At 41.0% G+C, this 25,214-nt stretch overlaps 1 protein-coding gene across 1 annotated transcript in view; it reads left to right on the plus strand.

The window, feature by feature from the left end:
• PGM2 (phosphoglucomutase 2) overlaps nt 1–25,214 on the plus strand; it is a 60,253-nt gene that overhangs the window by 7,291 nt on the left and 27,748 nt on the right. The window contains exons 2-6 of the mRNA XM_006876208.1: nt 477–644; nt 12,401–12,507; nt 17,087–17,171; nt 23,167–23,250; nt 23,384–23,574. Coding sequence (XP_006876270.1) covers nt 477–644; nt 12,401–12,507; nt 17,087–17,171; nt 23,167–23,250; nt 23,384–23,574 — 635 coding nt within the window. The remainder of the gene's footprint in view (nt 1–476; nt 645–12,400; nt 12,508–17,086; nt 17,172–23,166; nt 23,251–23,383; nt 23,575–25,214) is intronic.

Consider the following 25,214-nt stretch of genomic DNA (forward strand, 5'->3'; position numbering starts at 1 on the left):
ACGGCACATGGAGGGGATTGTAATCATTATAATGAAACAAGTGCATTTATTTGGTTGAGTGAAAAATGATGTTCTGCCATTTAGACTATCATTCAATTACAATAAAAGCTTTATTTTAAAAAAAAAAAGGTCTGGATTGTTAACTATTTTGCAAATGATGAGACTGAGAATTCAAGAAGCTAAGTTATCTACCAAATAAAAATGGAGTTGATACGTGATAGGCGAGGATTTCTTCTTGACAGGCTCCATTTCTTCACAAGTGTTTGCAAAAGTAGGAAAGAAAGCAATGCATTATAATGCCAACAAACTTCTCATGTCTAAGGAAGGCATCAATAAGTTGAAATGGCAGCAGTTACATAGTAATGATTTATATTCATTAGAATTATTGTGGGTGTTTTAAACTATACTGTGTATTTCACATATTTCAGCCTCTTGCTCACATGGCTGCATTTGGTATATCCTTTTCTGTTTTACAGAATCCTTTAACTATAGAGATCGTGAAAAAACTCATTGCAGAAGGTAATGAAGAAGAACTACGAAAATGTTTTGGGACCCGAATGGAGTTTGGGACAGCTGGCCTTCGAGCTGCTATGGGAGCAGGAATTTCTCACATGAACGACTTGACCATCATTCAGACCACGCAGGTACCATGGTTATTTTATAATTCTTAGTTATCCTTACTGTATCCCTAGGCTCCTTTTGTGCTTGACAAATCTAATTTAGAAGCCCTGGTGGCTCTGTGTCCTAAACATTGGACTTCTAACCATAGGGTTGACAGTTCAAACCTAACAGCTGCTCCGTAGTAGAAAGATGAGGCTGTCTGCTCCCATCAAGATTTACAGTCTCAGGAGACCTAGGGAGCAGTTCTCTGTCCAGATCAACTCAGTTGCAAATAGTCACCACCATTCTTCCATAAAGGAAGTCTTACTCCACTGGTACAGAAAACAGTGCTTGCTTCAGAACGCATGCATACACTTATTCATCTAACAGAGATTTGTTGAATGTCTACTATGTGTCAGACTAAAAGAATGAAGTTGTCAAAGTCTTCATTTTGCTTGGATCAACCATCAACACTCATGGAAGCAGCAGTCAAGAAATCAAAGTATGTATTGCATTAGGCAAATCTGCTGCACAAGACCTCTTTAAAGAGTTGAAGAGTAAAGATATCAGTTTGAGGACTAAGGTGCGCCTGACCCAAGGTATTTTCAAAAACCTCATACGCATGTGAAAGCTGGACACTGAACAAGGAAGACTGTAGAAGAGTTGATACATTTGAGTTATGGTGTTGGGAGGAGAATATTAAAAGTGCCATGAGCTGCCAAAAGAACAAACCAATCTGTGTTTGAAGAAGTGCAGCCAGAGGGCTCCTTGGAGGCCAGAATAGCCAAACTTTGTCTCTCATACTTTAAACATACTGTAAGGAGGGACCAGTCGCTGGAGAATGATATCATGTTTGATAAAGCAGAGGGTCAGAGAAAAAGATAGATCTTAAATTGATACCATACTGACAATAGGCTCTGAAGAATCTTCCTACCAAAAATAGAGTCATATTTAAAAAAAAAAACTTTAAAATAGACAGTTTTTAGTTTAGAGTAAAATTATGCAGAAAGCAGAGAGAGTTCACCTTAACTCCATGGTCTTCCCAGCACATTGGAACATTTTGCATTCCTGTGGTTCATTTTTTATAATTGATGAACAGGTATCGATACATTAATATTATTAGCTAAATCCCATACATACGGACCCCACGATATGGACTGCACAGAAATCAAATTGACTACATCTGTGGGAAGAGATGATGGAACAGCTCCATATCATTAGCCAAAATGATGAAGTAAGACAGTGCAATAGAAAATTGCAAATGGCAGCTCGAGAAGACAAAGGTCAAGTGTTAGAGTGCAATGTGTAAGGACCTGGAGTTAGAAAACCAAAAGAGAAAAACGGGCTCAGTGTTTCTTAAACTGAAAAGAATGAAGAAAAAGGTCAAGCTTCAACTTAATAATATTGAAGGATTCTATGGGCAAAATTGGAGTCCTGGTATGGTGCTGGAGGATAAACACTGCACTGCAAAGGTCAGTTTGAATCACAGAATTGATGGTTCAAACCCACCAGCCGCTCTTCAGAAACCCTGTACAGGGTTGCTATAGAACCGACTTGATGGCACTTAACATGGCAAAATACTGAATGATGCAGAAAACACCAAAAGAAGATGGAAGAAAAATACAAGAGTAACTGCCAAAAAGAAATGGTTGATGTTCAAGAAATGGATGTGATCAAGAACCAAGGGTACTGAAGGAGAAGTTCAAGCTGTACTGAAGGCACGGGTAAAAAAATAAGACTCCGGGAACTGATAGAATACAAACTAAATTTTTCAGCTAACTGGAAGTGCTCAGTCATCATTGCCAAGAACGCTGGAGGACAGCTACCAGACCAGTGGATTGAAAAAGATACATATATGTGCTCATTCCTAAGAGGCGACTCAACGGAAAGCAGAAATCATTAATATCACATGAAAGTGAAATTTTGCTGAAGATAATGCATGGGTACATCAACATGGAATTTCCAGTAATTCAAGCTGGATTCAGAAGAGGATGTGAAGTGAGGGAAAACATTGCTGATGTCAGATGGATCTTGGTTAAAAGATATTTATCTGTGCTTTTATCAACTACACGGAAGCATTTGAATGTATGGGTCATTAATTGTGGTAGCATTGCGAAGAATGGGTATTCCAGAACACTTATGCTCATAAGGAACCTGCACACAGACCAAGAGGCAGTCATTTGACTAGAACGAAAGGTTCTGAATGGTTCAAAATCAGCAAAGGTTTGTGTTAGGGTTGTATCCTTTCACCATATTTATTCAGTCCGTAAGCTGAGCAGATAATCTGAGAATCTGTACTATATGAAGAAGAATGCAGGCTCATTAATAACCTGTGATATGTAATCACACACCCTTGCTTGTTAAATATGAAGAGGAGTTGAGGCCCTTGCTGATGAAGATTGAAGAAGGGAATGAGTGTGTATTTCAACTCTATGTAAGGAAAATGAAATTCCTCACAGATCAACCAATAAACATGATAGACAAAGGATTGAAGTTGTCAAGGATTTCATTTTACTTAAACGTACTATCAATGCCCCTGGAAGCAGCAGTTGGGAAATCAAATGAAGTATTACATTGGACAAATCTGCTACAAAAGACCTCTTAAAAGTGTTAGAGAGCAAAGATGTCACTCTGAGGACTAACGAGAGCCTGACCCAAGCCATTGTGCTTTCGGTTATCTCATAAACACATGTGAAAGCTGGACAATGACTAAGGAAGACCCAGGAATTATTAATACATTTGAGTTACGGTGTTGGCAAAGAATATTGAAAATATCATGCGCTATCAGAAGAACAAACACATCTGCCTTGGAAGAAGTCCAACCACAATGCTTCTTGAAAGTTAGGATGACAAGACTTTGTCCCAAGCACTGTGGACACGTCAGGAGGGACCAGTCCCTAGAGAAGCACATCATACTTGGTAAAGTAGAGAGAAGGTCATAGAAGAAAAGGGAGACCCCCAATGAGATGGACTGACACAGTGGAAGCAACACTTTACTCAAAACTACAAAGAATTGTGAGGAAGATACAGAACTGCGCAGTGTTTTGTTCCATTGTTTCTCAGGTTGCTATGAGTAGGAGCCAATTTAGCGGCACCTAACAAGAACAACAACCAAGTCTGTAATTCGTAGTAGGATTTTACTCTTTGGGTTGTAGAGGCCTTTGGCTTTTTGCAGTGCATATTTCAATTGAAAGAAATGAATTCCGATGTTGCGTAAAAGACACTCTGTGTGACCAAATTATCTTGGCAAAGCAAAATTTACTCCTGCACGAGGGTGCGTGTGCATAGCTGTACATACAGGAACAAGTCAGTGAGCATACCGAGTGGGCAGTCCACTTGGGTTTTTAATCCCTGATGCAAGTCTTATGTGTCTCACCCCATTGGCTAAGGCTTTGACTGCACAATCTTTTCCCTAATCCGCTTGGCTAGTTCAAATTCTAAGGTGTGCATTCTTATTTTAGGAAAGGGAAAATACAAGAGTATTTTCAAAGATTATAAAGTCTTTACTCACTTCAGGAAGTACTCAAAGAAAAAGAGAGAGATCATAAAGTCTTTACTGCAGGAAATAAAGAATAAAAGAAAGGTTACCTGAATATAATCAACAGGATTATAATAAATATATATATTTGTTTTCCACAATCTCCCCCAACCTTTTTTTTTTTTTTTTAAGGAAGTAAAAGGAAAAATGAAAAGTCACCTGAATACAATAAACAGGATTATATACATATATATTTTTTTTCTTTTTAGACTTCTTCATTCTTCAAATTTGCAAGGAGATGTTGACTTTGGTGTTCATGTTTCTAGGTGAAAAAGGTTATTTTGGTTTGGGGGTGGGGTTTGGATAGGGCTGTTTCTGTGAGTTTTAGGACTAATTCTCTTATACAGGGTATAATACAGTATCCCATTATTGTTAATACGCCAAATACAATAATTAGAGAGGTGAGAACTGAAGTCATAAGCCCTTTCCATTTCTCGAATCATTGTTCCATGATATTAGAAAGGGGTCTTCTGTGCCTGAATTTTCAGCGAGTTCATTAGCTAAGGTGGTCAGCCCTTGTAATGCTTCGGTAATGACACCATCAGGAGCTGCGTTATTGGGAATGAAAGTACAACGTTGGGACTTCGATCATAACACATGCTTCTTCTTTGTCTGCTAATATCATATCTAGGACTAACTTGCTTTCCCAGGCCATTTTGCTAGTAGGTCCTAATTGTTCTGCTGTTCCTTTTATAGCACCCCTGGTATAATTTACAAATCTTTGCTGATTATAATAGATGTAGTTAATCCAGTCCACATTTTTGTTAATGGATGACCACCAGAATAATACAGATTCAAACCCTGCAGCTATTTATTTGGTTTCTTGTTTTGAATTTGTTTGGCACCCCTCAGGGAACTCCTATACTGTCTATGTAAACATGGGAATTAAAAGAGCCATGGGGAGTAACTACACTTCTCTTGGCTTTATGCCTGTTTCCTGTAGTTGTTGGTTGATAGAATGCCAGAGTGAAAGGGATGGCCAATTGCACCAAATCACAGGTACCACTCCAATTTGCTGGTAAAGCCCCGAATAATAGTTTCCCATAACACCACCAGACATCTGCTCGCGGAATAGCTAGGGCTGACTGATTTGGGAGCTCTTTAAAAAGTTTGTGTTCCTGTCAGGTTTCTGATGAACATCAAATTCCTCCCATGTCTGGAGAGACAAAGTGAAATTAACATTTGAGGCTGGCAGCCTAATGGTCCTCGGGGGTTTACCCGTAAGACCCCTGACATTAGGTAACAAATGTGACAACAAGTTACAGGAGTTATTGCCCCAGGCTGTAGGGTCCTGGAAGAGAGAAACCATACAGGGCATGCCCTGCAAGTCTGAGGACCATCCAAGTAGAAAGGGGACCACTTGGGCTTCCAGTCTTCCTGTTGCAGAGGCGTAACAATTGCTTGTATTTAGAGTGCGAACAGAATATTTAATCCATTCTAACCAAGCATTCGCATCCCCATATCCTGTTTCTATAGCTATAGTTTGTCTCAGGTCTTTAGCTTACGTAATTGTCACTTTGGAAGGGTCATTTCCTGAATTTAAGGTGGGGTACCAGATCTGAATCATTTCTAGGATTCTGTGTTTGAGTTCCATCCTTGGTAGAGGTAGGGCTTGAATTTTGTCTAATTCATTTTAGAGAGAAAACTCCTATAGGATCCTTTCCTGTAATATCAGCTCCCAATCCATAGTTCCTTTTGTCGAAGGTTTTCTGGTCATGGTTTTGGGATTATCTATAATTAAGAGTAATGGATTGCATTGTAAAGGTTTGCAATGCGGCAGGAGGATGGACCCTCATACGAGCTACAAGTCCATTACTGATATTGGGTGGCCCACCGAATATCATTCCAGTTATTACAGGGACCTCTCACGGCACTATATTTATGTTTGTTTCTCACTGTTCTAAAGGGCAAAAAAAATGGACAATTGTCTCTGAGACTCTTGTCTGTATTGGATAACAGAACAGGGAGAGATGCCATAGTTGTATCTACTATTAACTTGACAGACTGGTCATTGGCAAAAGCCATTTGCTGCATCTCCCTCATGGCAATGGTACATTTTACCCATATTAGCTTCTAAACCCAAACCATCTTGTCAGGGGCACGTTAGAACCCTTGGGCCCTTGTTGTTAGGTGCCATCAAGTTGGTCCTGACTCATAGCGACCTCATGCACAGCAGAATGAAACACAGCCCGATCCTGGGCCAGCCTAACTAGTGTTGCCACACTTGAGTCCATTGATGCTGCCACTTGGCCAATCCGTCTCGTTGGGGGTCTTCATCTTTTTCTCTTACCCTCAACCTTACCAAACATATCCTTCTCCAGTGACTGGTCCCTCTTGACAATATGTCCAAAGTATGAGAGACAAAGTTTGTCTATATTGGCCTCCAAGGAGAACTCTGGCTGTACTTCTTCCAAAACAGATCTATTGGTTCTTTTGGCAGCCTATGGCACTTTTAGTATTCTCCTCCAACACCATTATTCAGAGGCATCAATTTTTCTACGATCTTCCTTATTCACTGTCCAGCTTTCGCATCCATATGAGGTTATTGAAAATACCATGGTTTGGGTCAGGCACACCTTAGTCCTCAAGCTGACATCTTTGCTCTTCAGCACTTTAAAAAGGTCTTGTGAAGCAGATTTGCCTAACGCACTACATCATTTGATCTCTTGACTGCTGCTTCCGTGAGTGTTGGTAGTTGATCCAAGAAGAATGAAGTTCTTGACAACTTCTGACTTCTTATTTACCCCTCTGTACCCTGAGTTTTCTCCTACTATAAACAGGGATCTAGGAAGTGGGTAAGACATTTCTAGTCTAGCAAGAACAGTAATACTGAGAAGACTAGCCTTGAGACAAAGATAAGGACATCAAGACCTGAAACCCTAATTGAAGCAGCTGGCCACAGGCAGAAGAACCGTGAAGATAACGCCTAGAGCTGACAACTGCAGAAGGAACTCCATTTTCAATAAGTCTGTGTCCCTTGATGAATATTCAACATATTACTCCTCTTAATCAGTATGTTTTAGTCCATTCTTAGAGGAAGAGAACCCATGCCTTTGTAAGCCCCAGTGCACCGCCAGGTCTGAGAAGTGGCGACTCTGTGGGACTAGTTCTTTAGACCCCCGAGAGCGAGAGGGACCAGGGAAAAATGTGACGATCTTGTATTGTAAGCTCAAACAGCCTGTGTCTACATTTATCTTAAGAATTCTGTTTGAAAAACTACCATATTGGCTGTAGATCGTTTCTCCCTTCTATGGGGATAAGGTGTTGTCTTCTACAGACCACTTCCTCCCATACCCCACCCTCTTTTTGGGGGAGGGAGGGGGCATTCCCTCTTAAAATGCCCTACTTTTCCACATTTAAAGTATCTGTTTTCTCCTCTGGCCATTTTTGGGTTCCGCTCCCCTCCTGTTTTGTCCTGACTGTGGGGGTCGGGATCCTGAGGGGCATTGGTTAATTATCCTTCCCCTGAGTTGCCTGCCTGAAAGTGATGGTGGTAGGGGTGTGTTGTGGAGTTGGTTCTGACTCATAGTGACCCTATATGTGGTTTCCAAGGCTGTAAATCATTACAGGAGCAAAAAGCCTCATGTTTTTCCTGCAGAACTGCTGGTAGTTTTGAACTGCTGACCTTGAGGTTTCATATCCCGATTCATAACCATTATGCTACTAGAGCTCCTTGCCCTAAGGTAGACAACATAGTTTCTGTTTTTCTTTATCCCGTTTTACATTTACCTTTAACAGGTCTTCCATAGACCTGTTTTTCCAGTTTTCTTTTTTTTTTTTTGTATGTCCTTTTTCCAGATATCAGGCCAAGTATTAGTGAAAAAACGGAACTTTAACATTCCCTCGCCCAAAGGATCTCTTGGTCTATCCTGGCAGATTTTCTCATTTGCCTTTTTTTTTTTTGGTCCCCTGAACCATTTAGGGGTACAGTGATGAATCACAATTTCTCCTCTTCCTAAGGGGACTTTTCCAAGAGGAGAGTTCAGGGTTTGAGTCTGGGGTGTAGGAGGAAGGGCAGGATTGTAAGGCAGGGAGTAGAGAGAAAAGGGGGTCCCAAAGGGAAGAAAGTTTTTCTTTTTTCACCTTTTTATCCCTTGTCTTAAGTGCAAATAGGGCAACAGGACCCCATCTCCAGCATAGGGCATAATCTGTTTCCTCCTGAGGGATAGGACTTTTGTTATTGACATATTCAATTAAAAATTGATAGACCCATTCCTCGTCTGAGTCAAATTTAGGCCAAAAGACAGTTTAAAAATTGGTTCCTGTGTCCAAAAGAAACAACAATATCTTCTCATTTGTTATTTCGATTTCCCTTTAGTTTGTGCACTATTACTGTAATACTTTAGCATTAATCCTAATAGACTATTAGGGGGAATTTTGTCCTTGTTTTCATTTTCTCTAGTCTTTTACTGGTATTATTTCCCATCCCAGCTACCTGGCTGTGTCTTCTTACAAAGAGGCTCAACCCCCCTTCTATATTTGGAGGTTTCTTGCTCTCTTTTATTTTTGCTTTGTCCATCTCTGGCCACTTCCCTGTGGGAACTTTGGCCCTTCTTGTCAATTGGCCTGTTGGTATATATACCCCCAACTTGGATCAAGTCCTTGACTCGATACTGCGCTAAGCCGTATGAGGTGGTCATGGAACTCCACACTGACTTTGTGCCCAGGGCACGTCTCATTCAACACACACAACCTCTGAGATGTCCCAACTACCAAAAAAGCATTGGCCGCCCCCGTGGTTTTGCTTACCTTGGCCTGTGCACAGAATTACCTATTTGCCACATGGTAATGCTCAAGTAGGACTTTTTCCTTGGGAGACTTCAGCAGATCTCACCCAAGGGCTGCCGCAACTAGACAGCAGGACTCATCTCCCTCAGAGGAGAAGGCTAAAGCTGCTTCCCAAAGGGAATAGGAAATCCCAGACGGGCCACCAAATTGTTAGAAATGAATTCCGATGTGGCGTAAAAGACACTTGGTGAGACTAAATTACCTTGGCAAAGCAAAATTTACTCCTGCAAGAGGTTGCATGCACATAGACGTACATACAGGAACAAGCCAGCGAGCTCACCAGTGGGCAGTCCACTTGGGTTTTTAATCCCTGACGCGAGTCTTAAGGCTGTGTCTCACCCATTGGCTAGGGCTTTGACTGCACAATCTTGTCCCTTATCTGCTTGGCTAGTTCAGATTTCTAAGGCGCACATTCCTGTTTTAGGAAAGGAAAAAGAAAGATCGTAAAGTCTTTACTCACTTCAGGAAGTAGTCAAAAGAAAAAGAGAGCGATCATAAAGTCTTTAGTCGCTTAGGAAGTAGTCAAAGAAAAAGAGATCATAGTCTTCAGGAAGTAAAGAAAAAAAAGAAAGGTTACCCAAATACAATCAACAGGATTATAATAAATATTTATTTCCACATATTTAGCAGTATGCATTTTGTCTTTTGGTGGTTTGTTAACTCATTTATCACTTAATAATTAAATGAGTATATACAAAACCCTTGTGGTACTATGATTTAAGCACTAGGCTGTTCCTCAAAATGTCTGTGATTGGGACCCAATAGCCAGTCCAAGGAAGAAAGGTGTGTCTGTCTGCTTCCATAAGAGACTTACAGCTGACAGTTCTGCTTTGTCCGTTAGTGGAATTGATATGAGAACCACAGGTTTTTAACAGGTATGGATGTACCATAGTTTAGAGGTGTGTTTATAAGACTTCCTTTAGCCAGAGTGAAATATGTAGTATGAACCATCATTCTTGCCCAGGTAACCAGAATCTTCTTTGTTCTGTCATATAAACCAATAATTTAAACCTGCTGAATTCAAAGATCACTTTTTTCTTCCGTATTGCAGATCAATGTGTCATTATTGCATCCACTGAGTTGAAGGAATGTGCTGTGTATTCCACCATGGCTAGGCATAGCGATAGCCCCTCCTAGCTTAGTGCAGTTTTATGGTATAACTGTGGTGATGTTATGTTATTAGATGGATTCTGGCCTCATTAAGAGGTGTGCATGGAGCTCTGCTGGCACTGGGGTAGACATTGAACTACTAACCACAAGGTTGGCAGTTCAAGCCCACCAACTGCTCTGCAGGCAAAAGATGAGGCTTTCTGCTTCCATAATGTATAGCCTCAGAAACCTTATACAGGGTTGCTATGAGTTAGAACTGAATCACGGCACTTAACAACAAAGGATGTGCTGGCTTTAAAACAAACAAAAGAGATTTAGGTCAGTTGATTGTCAAATATAAAATGTTTTGTGTTGCTTTGATCTACTAATGTCACAAAACAAGCAGAAATGCCAAAACACCTTCCAGTCCTCAGTTGGACGTTTTAGAACTCGTGTGAAGGAAGGAGCCTGAACTGAAGGAAAAGATCTACCTCTAGCTAGACTTGGATTCAAACCTTGGCTCTGAAACTGGGCAAGTCACTTAACCTATCTGAGACTTAGTTTTTTCATCTATAAAGTGGAATTTCTTGGCAAAGTTAGAGATAATAGGTATAGAATGCCCAGCACAGTGACAGTTTGAGACTGGGTCTCTAGAGATGCAAAACTAGTGAAGCTTGTATACATACACACACATACACACACACACACATATGTATGTACATTATTGTTGTTAAGTGCAGTCAAGGCGGTTCTGACCCATAGCGACCATGTATAGGGTTTCTAAGGAGCAACTGGTGAGCTTGAACCACTGACCGTGCACTTCAAACTGACTTTGCATTCCAGCACATTAACCCACAGCACCACATCAGGACTCCATACGTATGTATAAAAAGGGGTTATATGAAGGCAATGGCTCACATAGTTGTAGAGTGGGCAAGTCCTATGTCCATTGGTCAGATGTCAGACTGGAGACTTGTGACTCACACAGCTGCAGGGCTGATGAACCAAGATCAGTAGGTGAGAAAGCAGGCAGACAGGTAAGCTGCAGAGTCCAGACCCAGCAGAAAGCAAATAAGCTTTCCTTCATGTTCTGTATATTGGAAGCAGCTCATACTCTGAGGAAGCTTCCTTTCAATTGACTGGCTTCTCGTAGCATCTCATCATGAGGGATAACTCCACCTTCACTGCCAAGCCACTGAGAATTCTGGCCCAGTCAAGTTGACACAAACCTTACCTATCACAGCCGTAATGTATATGGATAAATAATAAGAGTTGTTATGTCCTTAGTGTTTGCTTAATTACTGAGACATTCACCCTCCAACCCCTACTGTAAGGTGTCCTCGTGAAAGACAAGAAAACTTGACACAAGATGTGTTAAAACATATATACAGTCATGCGTCCACAATGCATTCTGTAAGGTAAGATGTTATATGATTTGTGTGTTGTGTGAACATACATATATATATATGTAAAAGAGAGAGAGACCGTCTGTCCCCCGGATTACAACCAAGTTGTCTTCCTAAATCAGCTTTTAGCTTGATATTGTATGCAAGTTGTAACCATTTGGTTCATACCTAATATTAATTAAACATTTGTCTTAAATATAAGCCATGGTATTTTCAATAACCTCATATGCATGTGAAAGCTGGACAGTGAATAAGAAAGACTGTAGAAGAATTGATGCCTTTGAGTTATGGTGTTGGAGGAGAATATTCAAAGTACCATGGGCTGCCAAAAGAACTAATAGTCTTCGTCTCTCATACTTCAGACATATTGTCAGGAGGGACCAGTCACTGAAGAAGGATATCATGTTTGGTCAGGTGGAGGGTCAGAGAAAAAGAGGAAGACCCCCAGTGGAGGGGATTTACCAAGTGGCAGCATCAATGGACTCAAGTGTGGCAACAGTGGTGAGGTTGGCCCAGGATCGGGCAGTGTTTCGTTCTGCTGTGCATAAGGTTGGTACCAACTCGATGGCACCTAATGACAACAACAACATGCATAAAAATTTAAAGAAACACTTTCAGATACACTAAAACATCTTTAATAATTTGTTGTTATGTGCCATAGAGTGGGGTCCAACTCATAATGATCCTTTACAGGGTTTCCAAGGCTGTAAATCTTTGCAGGAGCCAAAAGCATCATCTTTCAACCATGGAGCAACTGTTGGTCTTGAATCGCTGGCCTTGTAGTTCCCAGTCTAGTGTTTATCGTACAGAGTAATAATGATGTTTTGATGTGCATCACAAAATATCACTTGTTTGTTATTACAGACCATTATATGTACCTAGAATTTTCGTTGTAATAGTCTTTACGGACATATTGTCCAACTGGGCATTACGTGGTACGTGACTTAACTGTACTTCTTTAACGGATGGTATGTTTCAGGGATTGTGCAGATACCTGGAAAAACAGTTCGGTGACCTGAAGCAAAGAGGCATAGTGATCGGCTTTGATGCGCGTGCCCACCCACCAAGTGGAGGCAACAGCAGAAGGTACTTGACCATTTATAGGAGATGATTTTTTGGTCACATTTGTTTATTTTTCTTTTTAATCACCATTTCGGTAGCCTGACTTTAATTATCTCTAAACCTATTTGTTTTCTACATTGCTTTCCTATAAAAATAATAGGTACATTTTGTTTGCAAGTTTTAAAAAATTCTGGTTTTCCATTTGGGTTAAGGAAATAATGTTATTCGGATTCTTTAGAATTGAGTGCCTAGCGAAATGAAAGAAATTTTCAGAGTGACAGTATTATTTGTCCCTTTCGCTTTCCTCCTTTTATGCATTTCTTCTTATTCATCTACTCTTCTGTAGCTTCATAACCCTGTGCCCATTGTGAACCACCCAGCCCAAGCTGTTTTCTTATAACATTGCCAAACAAACACGGCTCTCACGGAGTCTGAGGGAGATGATGGTGGTGAAGATAATTATGATAGTAACAGCAGCTGCTGTCTGAGTGCTAATATGCTCCAGACATTGAGCGAGTCTGTTCATTCAATCCACCTGTGACGTATGTCCTGTCATAAAACGAGAGGAGGAACCATGATTTGAGCTTACCAAAGCTGACTCCAGAGGTCTGCAAACATTTTTTTTCACTAAAAGGCCAGATAGTAAAAATCTTACTCTTTGTGGTCCCTAGAGTGTCTGTGGCAATGATTCAACTTGGTCGTTGTAGTGCAAACCCAGAGGTTTTTTTTCTGTTGTATTTTGTCACCATGCTGATTTTGACTCGTGGCAACCCCATGTGTGTCAACAAAGTGAAATAGCATGCTCTCTGCTGACTTTTTGGCAATAGATCTCCAGGTGTTTCTTCTCTAGAATCTCTGGGTAGACTCTGACATTGACCTTTCAGTTAGCAGTCTAATGCATTAGCTGTCCATATACATTATTCGGAGACTTCAAAGCAGTCATGCTTCTGACTTGTAGCGATAGGACTGAAGTAGTCCTGTCCTGTAGGGTCTCCATGTTGTTTGTGTTCACAGAAGCAGACTGCCACATCGTTCTCTCATGGATTAGAAGGTGGGTGTGAACCGCTGACTTTCAGTTACCAGCCGAGCCCTATTAGAGCTGTTTCTGAATCAGCACTACCAGAAAAACCAACCCCACTGGAAATAGTTGTGTGGCTGTGAAGAAGGGAGCATGCCCAGGGCAAAAAAACCAGATGCCATGAATCCCAGATTGAATGGTTCTAAGGTTGTGTCTGGTCTTTAGCTCTGTAGGCTAAAAAATGTGACTTTTGGTTGTTGTTGTTGTTAAGTACCATGGAGTCGATTCCGACTCCTTGCGACCCTGTACAGGATTTCCGAGGCTGTAAGTCTTTACGGGAGCAGAACGCCTCATCTTTCTCTCGCGGAACTGCTGACCCTGAGGTTGGCAAGCCTGACTCGTAACCAGTATGCTACCGAGCTCCTTGTGACTTTTAGTAGTAAACCAAAAGAGAACCTGAAGCCTTGGTAGCATAGTGCATTACAAGCTGACGAAAAGGTCAGCAGTTCGAATCTACCAGTTGCTGTTTGGGAGGAAAATGAGGCTTTCTGCTCCCATAAAGATTTACAGCCATGAAAACTCTATACAGGCTCACACTGAGTTGGAACTGACTCCATGGCACACAACCACCCCCTCCATCTCTCAGGGATGGTTCCACATAGACTGAATTCATAAGAGTGATGTGATAAAAGCCAGGTATCAGCTTGTCAATTACAGTGAGAAATTGAGCTCATTCAAGAACCAGGTCATGACTGTGCTCCACCTGCCGTACAGATGGGCTGAATCCTCTGACTGCAGCATATATGGTGTTTATAAACAGTTAACTCTTCCTGTTTAGCGTCTCAGATGTCTTCATTTTCAACAGCTACCATGTATGTGCGTTTCATACATCTTTCTGGATTGTTAGCCTTGTGAGTTAAGGTACACATATTTCTTAATTTGGCCCTGGAGCCATAGTACTTCTTTAAAGTGGCTGACATTAGTCATTCTATTTGAATTTACGATCCAAGTCTCTGAGTTGGATGGGATGGACTAGAATGGAACGTAGGTACTCTTAGAAACCAGTGATGTACTAGGTATTTGGACATCAGGACATAAATATAAAGATTAAACCAGAACAAATGGAAAACTTCCTGAAGAGTTGAAAAAAAGATTGCAGCCATGGACTTTTACCTGAGGAAATGTTTATTTGTTGTTTGGTGCCGTCAAGTCAGTTCTGACTCTTAGCTACCCTGTCATAGGGTTTCCAGCTGGTGGGCTTGAACCTTGGATCTTGTTATTTGTTCTTTAATCTTCAAATTTTAATTATCTATTGGAGAACATAAGCAATCACTGCTATCATACATAAGGAGTCTTTTTTGTACACATTTATAGCTAGTTTGTGTGTATTAAATATGTGCATACACATATGTTTTTATACATACATATATATGTACACATAGATAATATGTTTGTTTTTGTTAAGGTCCATCAAGTGGGTTCTGACTCAGAGCAACCCTGTATAGGGTTTCCGAGGCTATAAATCTTTGTGGGAGCAGAAAGCTTCATAGTTCTCCTTCGGAGCACCTGGTGAGCTCGAACTGAAGACCTCATGGTTCACAGTTGTTGTTAGTGCCATGAGTAGGTTCTGACTCATAGCGACTCTGTATAGGGTTTCAGAGGAGCAGCTGATAGGTTTGAACTGCTGGCCCTGTGGTTAGCACTCCAGTGTTTGTCCTACAGAGCCACATCAGGACTCTAACCACAGGCAAAGGGGTTAGAACTATACCACCTGTTTTTGGACACACAGTCAATCCACAACATGTACAATATACTTGTGCAAAATATATTATGTGTACCACTGCTGAGATCTGGTGTGACACTTAACTACAGCATTATGCTTATGGTTCTGGAGTCCCGGTGCCACTGTAGGATAGGACTGCTAACCACAAGATTGGCAGTGAAATCCACCGACGGGTCCTCAGTAGAAAGAGGGAGCTTTCTACTCCCATAAAGATTTACAGCCTGGGAAACCCTATGTAGGGTTGCTGTGAGCCGGAACCAACTCAACGGCTTGTAGCAGCAGCAAAGATGTGAAGTGAAAGCAACTTTGTTTGTTCTTAATGAATGTAGTTTAGATTTTATTCAGATTTTCATTAAAATTATATAGTTGGATTTTATTTTTACAGCTTGTACCTAAGTAGGAGTCCTAGTGTGGCGCTGTAGGATAAGCATTTGACTATAAGGGTGGTTTGAACCGCAAGTTCGGCGATTCAAACTCACCAGCCACTCATCAGAAATCCTTGTACCAGGTCACTATGGACTAGAACCGATTCGACGGCATTTAACAACAACATAACTAAGTTGTTGTCAAGTGCTGCCAAGGAGGTTCCAACCTATAGCGAGCATTTATAGGGTTTTTGAGGAGCAATTAGTGAGCTTGAACCTCCGACCTTGCAGTTCAAACCAACTTTGCAGTGTAGTGCATTAACCCACAGCGCCTTTCCAGGACGCCACACAGCTAAGTAGATGTGTTGTTTTTCATTGTCAAAAAACATTTTTATATTATTAATGACATTAAGAATCCTAACATCTTAGTTGTTTAAGTACAAAGATGTCTCTGTGATCCAGTCAGCTTCCATGATATGGTTCAATGGAACTGTGCCCAAGAAGTATATGGGGAGAAAAGGAAGGACTAGGGGATTTCATCCTGCAATGGTGGAATGTTGATCCTTGGAAGCAAATGACTCATTTGTTTGTGGTAAAGTATTTTCACCCAGGCACAAAGAGAAGTTTGGTGCCAAACCCTGTGCCCTGCCCTTGGTCATTTGGTATGGGAGTTGAGAAAAAAGACTTAAGAGTCTGATGAGAGACAATGTGTAGATGTTGTTCCTAATTATTTCATAGAGAGCATTTCATCAAATGCTACTCAGCAAAATGTATTCTGTATTACTATAGGTTGAGACAAGGGTTTCTAGCCACTCTTTGACATGCACCTGCATACTGGGCTGGACAATTATCTGTTGTGGGGCTGACCTGTGCATTGTAGGGTATTTAGCCAGACGACTGTCCCTTTTTCCCAGTGTGACAAATAAAACACGTCTGTAGACATTTGTGGTACTGTAGGATAAGCATTGGATTGCTAACCGCAAAGTCGGTGATTCAAACTTCCCAGCACTCGCCGGCAACCCTATACAGGAATGGTATGAATCGGAACCGGCTCAACGGCACCTAACAACAGATGTTTCCAATGTTCCCAAGGGGCAGAACCACTCTGGCCAAGAACCTCGGAGGATGGAGAACTCAGTGACTTGGTGCAGGCCTGGCTCAGCCTATAAGGGATGGTAGACACAAGGCAAGCAAGTCACCTGGCCTCTCTCAGCCTTCTCACTCTTCTGTAAAGCAAAGGGGTGAAGTGAGATATGCCTGCTAACATTCCCTCAGCCTGAGGGCTTTCTCCCAGGGTACATAATTGATAATGAATGTTCATCTTGATCTAGATGCTGAATTCAGCTGGAAGAAGTGGCTAGGCATTCATTTCCTTATTCCCTGTTACCAGTAGTCTTGACAAGGCTCCTTAAGTTTCCTGTCATTCTGCACTTCCAGGTTTGCCCGACTTGCTGCCACCACGTTCATCAGTCAGGAGATTCCTGTGTACCTCTTCTCGAATATCACCCCAACCCCCTTCGTGGTAAGTCACCGTTTCCTGCCCGAATTTCCGGTCATGGGACGGGGGAATGAGACATGGCTGAATTTCACAGTATTTAGTGCTGTTGGGATTCAAGTATTTGAAATGATAGCCAATGCTCTTTGGCATTTATCAGTCCTTTTCTTTTCTGTCCAGAAATAGTTCTTCCATATCCTAGTAATATTTCTTTGGTATTCAGCTATTGATATGTCAGAATTTATTTATTAAAATGCAATATTTTTGTGTTTGCATCCTTCAAATATTATAACAAGCCAACTAGATATATAAATACAAAATAGAAACTCTGGTGGTACAGTGTTTAAGTGCTTGGCTGCAAACCAAAAGGTTGGCAGTTCAAATCCACCAGCTGCTCTATGGGAGAGAGATATAGCAGTCTGCTTGTATAAAGAGGACAGCCTTGTGTGAACCCCATGGGGCAATTCTCCTGTGTCCCAGAGTGCCACTCTTAAGTGGGGATGTATTTGACGGCAACAGGTCTTGGTAGCAAAATGGATTTATTATTAGTTTGTTTTAAGATTTAGTTTAAAGTTCTTTTTCCCAACCATCATATTAGGAAACTTCTTGGGCCTAAATCTGAAATCAGCCTAAACCCTGTCATATCATGAATGTTTCTGACAAGTTGTACAACAGCTTTTTATACAAATCTTTCATTCTAATTGCAGCCAGCATAGAAAGCATGCTTGGTGTGTTTTAGCAAGATTTTTATCACATGACTTAAGTAGCAGGATCTGAACAAAAGGACTTAAGACTATGACGGATGTTGCTTTTAAGTAGGTGGAACTTACAAGAGCAGGGCCAGATGCTGATAATACATGTTTTTAGGAAGTGAGCCAAATATGCAATTCAGATGCAGTTACTTACCTCAAACATGAACGTGGCTGCATGAATACAGGAGAAATGAATGATGGCAGTTTTGTGTTTACTGTCTGCATTGTAATGACAATACCTCCTAGATTGGAAAGAATCCAGTAGGCAGGCCATTCGACTTCATATCCAAATTGAGTTCCGGTTTCATTGTTTGATGGGAAAATTGTAGTTTCTTCAAATGTCCTCATTGTGTTCTACATCTGTGTTAATGGCTATTATTGTTTATATCAGACATGAACTAAATGAGTGTCTGCTCATTATCTTTCACCATGGAGTGATTCTCCCCTTTACTTGGCAGTGCCTTACCCCTAAGAGGACAGACGATGGCAGTGATTGTTAGTGGGAGGTGCAGAGGGACAGGTGGTTAAAATCTCAGCTTCTCTGCATGAAGTAATGAAATATGCACTTGCCTCTCCCACGTAGAAAAGTACTTTTGTAAAGATGGAAGTAAAGTAGAAACATACCAGTCAGTTGAGTCAGTTCTGACTCATAGTGGTCCCATTTGTGTCAGAGATGAACTAGGTTTCATTAACTGGTATTTGGGAAGTAAATCATCAGGCCTTTTCACCTCCTCAAACTTCCAACATTTAGGTAGCAGGTGGGCACTTTAGCTGTTTGCATCACCCAGGGACTCCAGGTAGAAAAATAAGAGAAAGAGATGAATGAGCAAAACTGTGAAGAAACAAATTGTGTTTCTTTAACTTTTTCCTCAACCTCTTCCATAAAGCAAATGTGGTGAGGAAAGAGAAGAATTAAGTACTTGGAGGAAATAAAGGGATTCCATAAACTTCTAGTATGTTTCTACTTTTGCCAATAGGAAGTATAAATGAAGGTGCATTGAAGGAGTATAGACAACCTTTTTGTTTGACGATGTTCCTAGCTCCCCCAAGTAGACTTCGGGTACCTAGAAAAATACTCACCTTTCTTATTAGGGTGGACATCCCAGGATTTGAAGGAGCTAGGTTAGAGTCCTGGTGTGATACTGTAAGATAAGCACTAAACTTCTAATTGCAAGGTCAGTGGTTCAAACCCACTAGCCAGTTCAATTTCATAGGGTCACCATGAGTCAGAACTGACTCAATGGCATTTAACAACAGCAAAACTTTACTTGCTTGAGACATCAAAGAGATTGTCCGATGATTTCCGCATTCCGTTTGGTCACCTCTCTTTAGAATGGGCACAAATATGCATCTCTTCCAATCAGTCGGCCAGATAGTTGTCTTCCAAATTTCTTGGCAGAGATGAATGAGTGCCTCCTGTGTCGCCTCACTTTCTTGAAAGATTTCAATTTTTATTCCATCAATTCCTGGTGCCTTGTTCTTTGCCAATTCCTTCAATGCACCTTGGACTCCTCCTTCAGTATCATTGGCTCTTGATCATATGCTACCTCTTGAAACAGCTGAACATTAACCATTTCCTTTTGGTACAGTGACTCTGTATTCCTTCCATCTTCTCTTGATGCTTTCTGCGTCATTCAATAATTTGCCCAGAGAATCTTTCAATAAAGAAAGTCAAGGCTTGAATTTTTTCTTCAGTTCCCTCAGCTTGAGAAATGTTGAGCGTGTTCTTCCTTTTTGGTTTTCTGATTCCAGATCTTTGCACGTTGTATTGTAATATTTGGCTTTATCTTCTTGAGCTGATATTTGAAATTTTCTGTTCAACTCTTGTACCTACTTATTTCTTCCATTTGCTATAGCATCTCTACGCTGGAGAGCAAGTTTCAGTGTCTCTTCTGACATCCATTTTGACCTTTTCTTCTCTCTTGTCTTCTCAATAACTTTTTTTTTTTTAATGCTTTATTGTGAATTATGTGATAGTTTACATGGGAGGACATCAGCTTCACATTGATCCTGTTCTATATAGTTTCCTTGCTATGGTTACAATCCCTCCCATGCATCATCAATCAACCAAAGGGTATACCCCACAAGCCTGCCCCCCTGTCGTCTGTACACCGGTCCTCTCTCTCTCCAGGTCCAAAGTCTCCAGCCGCTCCATCTCCCCATGTCATCGTCTCTGCCTCCATCCCCGGCATCACTGCTTTTTTTGGGTAGGGTTCCATTCTCTGCTCCTCTTCTGTGATGGTCCCAGGGACCCCCGTTCCTAGACTGTAAGGTTAATCACTCCCCTCCCTTTGCCCCAAAACGTTCTCAATGACTTTTTGCTTTCTTCATGTATGATATTCTTGATGTCATCCCAGAACTCTTCTGGTCTTGGTTTTTACTGTTTAATGTATCAAATCTGTTCTTCAGATGATCTCTAAATTCAGGTGGGATATATTCAAGGTCATATTTTGGCTCTTGTGGCCTTGTTTTCATTTTCTTCAGCTTCAGGTTGAATTTGCATATGAGTAATTGATGGTCTATCCACAGTCTGCCCCTGGCCTCGTTTTCACTGATGATATGGAGCTTTTCCATCTTCTCTTTCCACAGATGTAGTCAATTTGATTTCTATGTTTTCCATCTGGTGAGGTCCATGTGTATAGTCATCTGTTATGCTGTCTAAAGAAGGTATTTGAAATAAATCATTGATTTTGCAGAATTCTATCATGCGTTTTGCAGCATCATTTGTATCTCCAAAGCCATATTTTCCAACTACTGATCCTTCCTCTTTGGTCCCAACCTTTGCATTCCAGTCACCAGTAATGATTAATATATCTTGATTGCATGTTTGATTGATTTCAGATTGAAGAAGTTGGTAGAATTCTTATATTTCATCTTCACTGGCTTTAGTGGTTAGTGCATAAATTTGAATAATAGTGGTATTAACTGGGCTTCCCTGTAGGCACATGGTTATTATCTTATCATAGACAACATTGTATCTCATGACTGATCTGGGTATGTTCTTTTTGACGATGAATGCGACACCATTCCTCTTCTATTTGTCATTCCCGGCATAGTAAACCATGTGGTTGTCAGATTCAAAATGGCCAATACCAGTCCATTTCAGCTCACTAATGCCTAAGATATTGATGGTTATGCGTTCCATTTCATTTTTGACAATTTCCAATTTTCCCAGATTCATACTTACTACATTCCATGTTCCAATTTTCAATGGATGTTTACAGCTATTTCTCTTCATTTTGAGTTGTGCCCCATCAGCAAATGAAGGTCCTGCGGGCTTTTCTCCCACAGGCTTTACTCTATTCGCATCATGACAGTCAACTCTACTTTGAGGAGGCAGCTCTTCCCCGGTCACATTTTGAATGCCTTCCAACCTGTGGGGCTCATTTTCCGGCACTATATCTGACAGTGTTTTTCTGTAATTCATAAGGTTTTCGATGACTAAGTATTTGGAAGTAGTTTGTCACTCTTTCTTCCTAGTCTGTCTTTGTCCGGAAGCTCATCTGAAACCTGTCCACCTTGGGTGACCCTGCTGGCATTTAAAAGACCGGTGGCATAGCTTTCAGAATCATAGCAACTCACAAGCCACCACAGTATGACAAACTGACAGACAAGTGGTGGTGTGTGATTGATAGAGGATATTTATTTGTATGTACTGTAAGTTTATCCATGTATTGGATATGCACTGGACCACAGTCAGTTTGAACCGCAAGGTTGCAGCTCAAACTCACCAGCCACTCTTGTGTGGAAGCCCTATAAAGGGTTACTATGTGTCGGAACTGACTTGACGATACTTAACAATAAACATAGTAGAACATACAAGGGGCAAGGTTATACAAACTTTGTATCATAACTAAATATCTTTTAAGGGACTTAGTCACTGGGTTGAAGGGCTTAGGACCATAGTTTTGAGGGGGGATATCTAGGTTAATTGGCATAATAATTCACAAAGACAATGTTGAATATCCTACTTTGTTCATTCATGACTGGGGTCTTTAAAGTTTGCAAACTGTCATCTTACATGCAACTATTGATCTTTGCTCATTCAGAGCAGGGAGGAGGAATAAAGTCAAAAACTCAAGGAGACAATTAGATCGAATAACTGAGATCTCAGCAACCAGACGGTGCCTAGGTGTTACTGTTGACTTACTGTTCTGATTAGGATCCCAATACAAGGTCCTGGACAGAATAGGAGAAAAATGTAGAACAAGATTCAAAATCTTAAAATAAAACACAAACCAGATTTACAGGTCTGGTAGAGACCAGTATATCTCTAATGCTCTATATCTTTTAGATACCCTTCAGACCTGGAGCTGAAACGCCCACCACCAAGCACCACCTTTTAGCCTAGCGATATCCTATAGTGCTACTTACTGTAGGATTAAACACTGAACTGCTAACCACAAGATCAGCAGTTCAAACCCACAAGGCTGCTCCTTGGAAACCCTCTAAAAGGTTGCTATGAGTCAGAACCAATTTGATGTCACTTAACCACAGCAACAACAATATCGGGTGAACAGTGACACCCATGAGGAACATGGAGGGCCACATTTGCCCAAGAACAAAGTTCAAAAGGCAAGAAGGGGCAGGAGAGAGGGTCGAATGGAAAAGGGGAACCCTGAGAGGAAGTGGGGGGAAATGCAGTTACATGGAAGGGATTGCATCTAAAGTCACAAAACAAACACTAGTTTGTTGGGAAACTAGTGTGTTCAGTAAGCTTTCACCCAAATCACATTCGAATATCCACACCCAAAAAAAAAAAAAAATCCGAAAGAATAATTGATACAAATAGTATTGTTGTTGTTGTTAGGTGCCATCGAGTCGGTACTGACCCATAGCGACCTTAATGCACAGCAGAATGAAACACTGCCCGATCCTGGGCCAACCTCACTACTTTTGCCACACTTGAGTCCATTGATGCTGCCACTTGGCCAATCCATCTCGTTGGGGGTCTTCCTCTTTTTCTTTGACCCTCCACCTTACCAAACATGATATCCTTCTCCAGCAACTGGTCCCTCCTGGCAATATGTCCAAAGTATGAGAGGTGAAGTTTGGCCATCTTGGCCTCCAGGGGGCACTCTGGCTGCACTTCTTCCAAAATGGATCTATTGGTTCTTTTGGCAGCCCATGGCACTTTCAATATTCTTCAATACCATAACTCAAAAGCACCAGTTCTTCTACGGTCATCCTTATTCACTGTCCAGTTTGTGCATGCATATGAGATTACTTAAAATATTTCTAATACTTTTGTTAAAACGTTTATGTTACAGCCCTACACAGTGTCACACTTGAAACTTTGTGCAGGAATCATGATAACTGCTTCTCATAATCCAAAGCAGGACAATGGATACAAGGTATTTTTCTTTTTCTTTCCAGACATCTTCCCTTCTATATAAATCTTAGACTTTTTACTATTTGGGAGCATAGGCGCTTTGTTTTCTTTAATAAGCTCTAACCCTTTTTGGGACATGTCACTGCATCTTCTAGGTCTATTGGGATAACGGAGCTCAGATCATCTCTCCTCATGATAAAGGGATTTCTCAAGCTATTGAAGAAAATCTGGAGCCGTGGCCCAAAGCGTGGGAAGATTCTTCCATTGATAACAGTGTGTTTCTTCATAAGCCAGGTTTCATCAATAAAGACTACTTTGAAGACCTTAAAAAATACTGTTTTCACAGGTAAGGTAAATGGATTGTGTCTTCTCTGACTTGAAGTGAATTCAATTATATCATTGTCCATTTTTCTATTTGATTGTACTGCAGCTGTATCAGATTTTAGAGCCTATAGGCCAGGGGTCCTCATACCTTTTCTTAAAGGACCAGATAACACATATATTTTTGGTTTTGTGACCCATATGGAGTCTGTTCAACTCAGCTCTGCTATCAAAGCCTGGCAGCAACCACAGACAGTAAGTAAAGAGAAGAATGTGAGCATGACCATTCTGAACAACTTTATAAAAACAGTGGCCAGCTCACGGGATCATCTGCTGAACCTCACTGTAGATTCATGTGTGTGTGCATGTACACATATGTATATGTGTGGGTATATTAGATATGTGTCTGCATGTGTGTATATGTATATAAAAAACAAAACTTGCAGAAAGTGGTTGGCTATTAAATGCTGACATTTTTCGTACATATCTTTCCAGAAAATTTCAGTGCATGTGTAAGCATATATGTGTATGATTTAAAAATCATATATATAGATATAAATATAGTTTGTTCCGGGCATTTTGTTTTTGTTTATAGAGTTTGTGCTATGTCGTTTTCCTCCTGGGTACCGTTCTCTGCTAGCCCTGTGTTAGTTCCTTAGCACAGCTGTGACAGTAATCCAAGCAGTAGTGCTGTGCAGTGAGTGAGAAAAAGACATCAACTGGGTGCACAGCTTAAAGACTGTCATCAGTGTCACTGAATTGGACATTAGAAATCGTTCAGATAGTTTTTGTCATATATTCGTGAGGGCTTCAAAAAGTGTGTGGAAAATTCTTTTATCTTTTAAATCCATTTTTCCAATAACTTTGGAAATAGCCCCTCATATTGTCAACATAATTTTTAAAAGGGAAGAAATACCATCAGTGGTTGACTTTATAAAACAAAAAATGTATTTTCTACAAGTTGACATGGTTAGAAGTCCAAATTCAGGACACTGGCTCTTGGAGACAGCTCCTGGGACACTGGCTCTTGGAGACAGCTCCTGATGTCAGCTCCTAGAAACCCTGAGATTCTTGGTTCCTAGGTGATCTTCACCTGTGCTCCCATCTTCTGAGTTTCTGCTTGCTTGTCCCTGTGTTTATGCTGCTCCTCCCAACTCAGCAGTGGTTAGGTTTAAGACCTACACAAAGGAGCGCTGGTAGCATTGTTGTTGTTGTTAGGTGTCATCGACTCAGTACCGACTCATGATGTCTCTATGCACAATAGAACGAAACACTGCCCGTCCTGAGCTAATCTCACAGTTGTTGCCACTCTTGAGCCCATTGATGCTGCCACTTTCCCAATCCATCTAGTTGGGGGTCTGTCCGTTTTTCTCTGACCCTCCACTTTACCAAACATGATATCCTTCTCCAGTGACTGGTTCCTCCTGACAATAAGTCCAAAGTATGAGAGATGATGTCTAGCCATCCTGGCTTTCAAGGAGCACTCTGGCTGTACTACTTCCAATATAGATCTGTTTTTTTCTTTTGGCAGCCCATGTTACTTTCAATATTCTCCTCCAACACCATAATTCAGAGGCATCAATTTTTCTACAGTCTTCCTTATTCACTGCCCAGCTTTCACATGCATATGAGGTTATTGAAAATACCATGACTTGGGTCAGGCGC

The sequence above is a fragment of the Chrysochloris asiatica genome, unplaced genomic scaffold, assembly GCF_000296735.1.
Source record: "Chrysochloris asiatica unplaced genomic scaffold, ChrAsi1.0 scaffold00364, whole genome shotgun sequence".
In the NCBI taxonomy this organism is placed as follows: Eukaryota; Metazoa; Chordata; class Mammalia; order Afrosoricida; family Chrysochloridae; genus Chrysochloris; species Chrysochloris asiatica.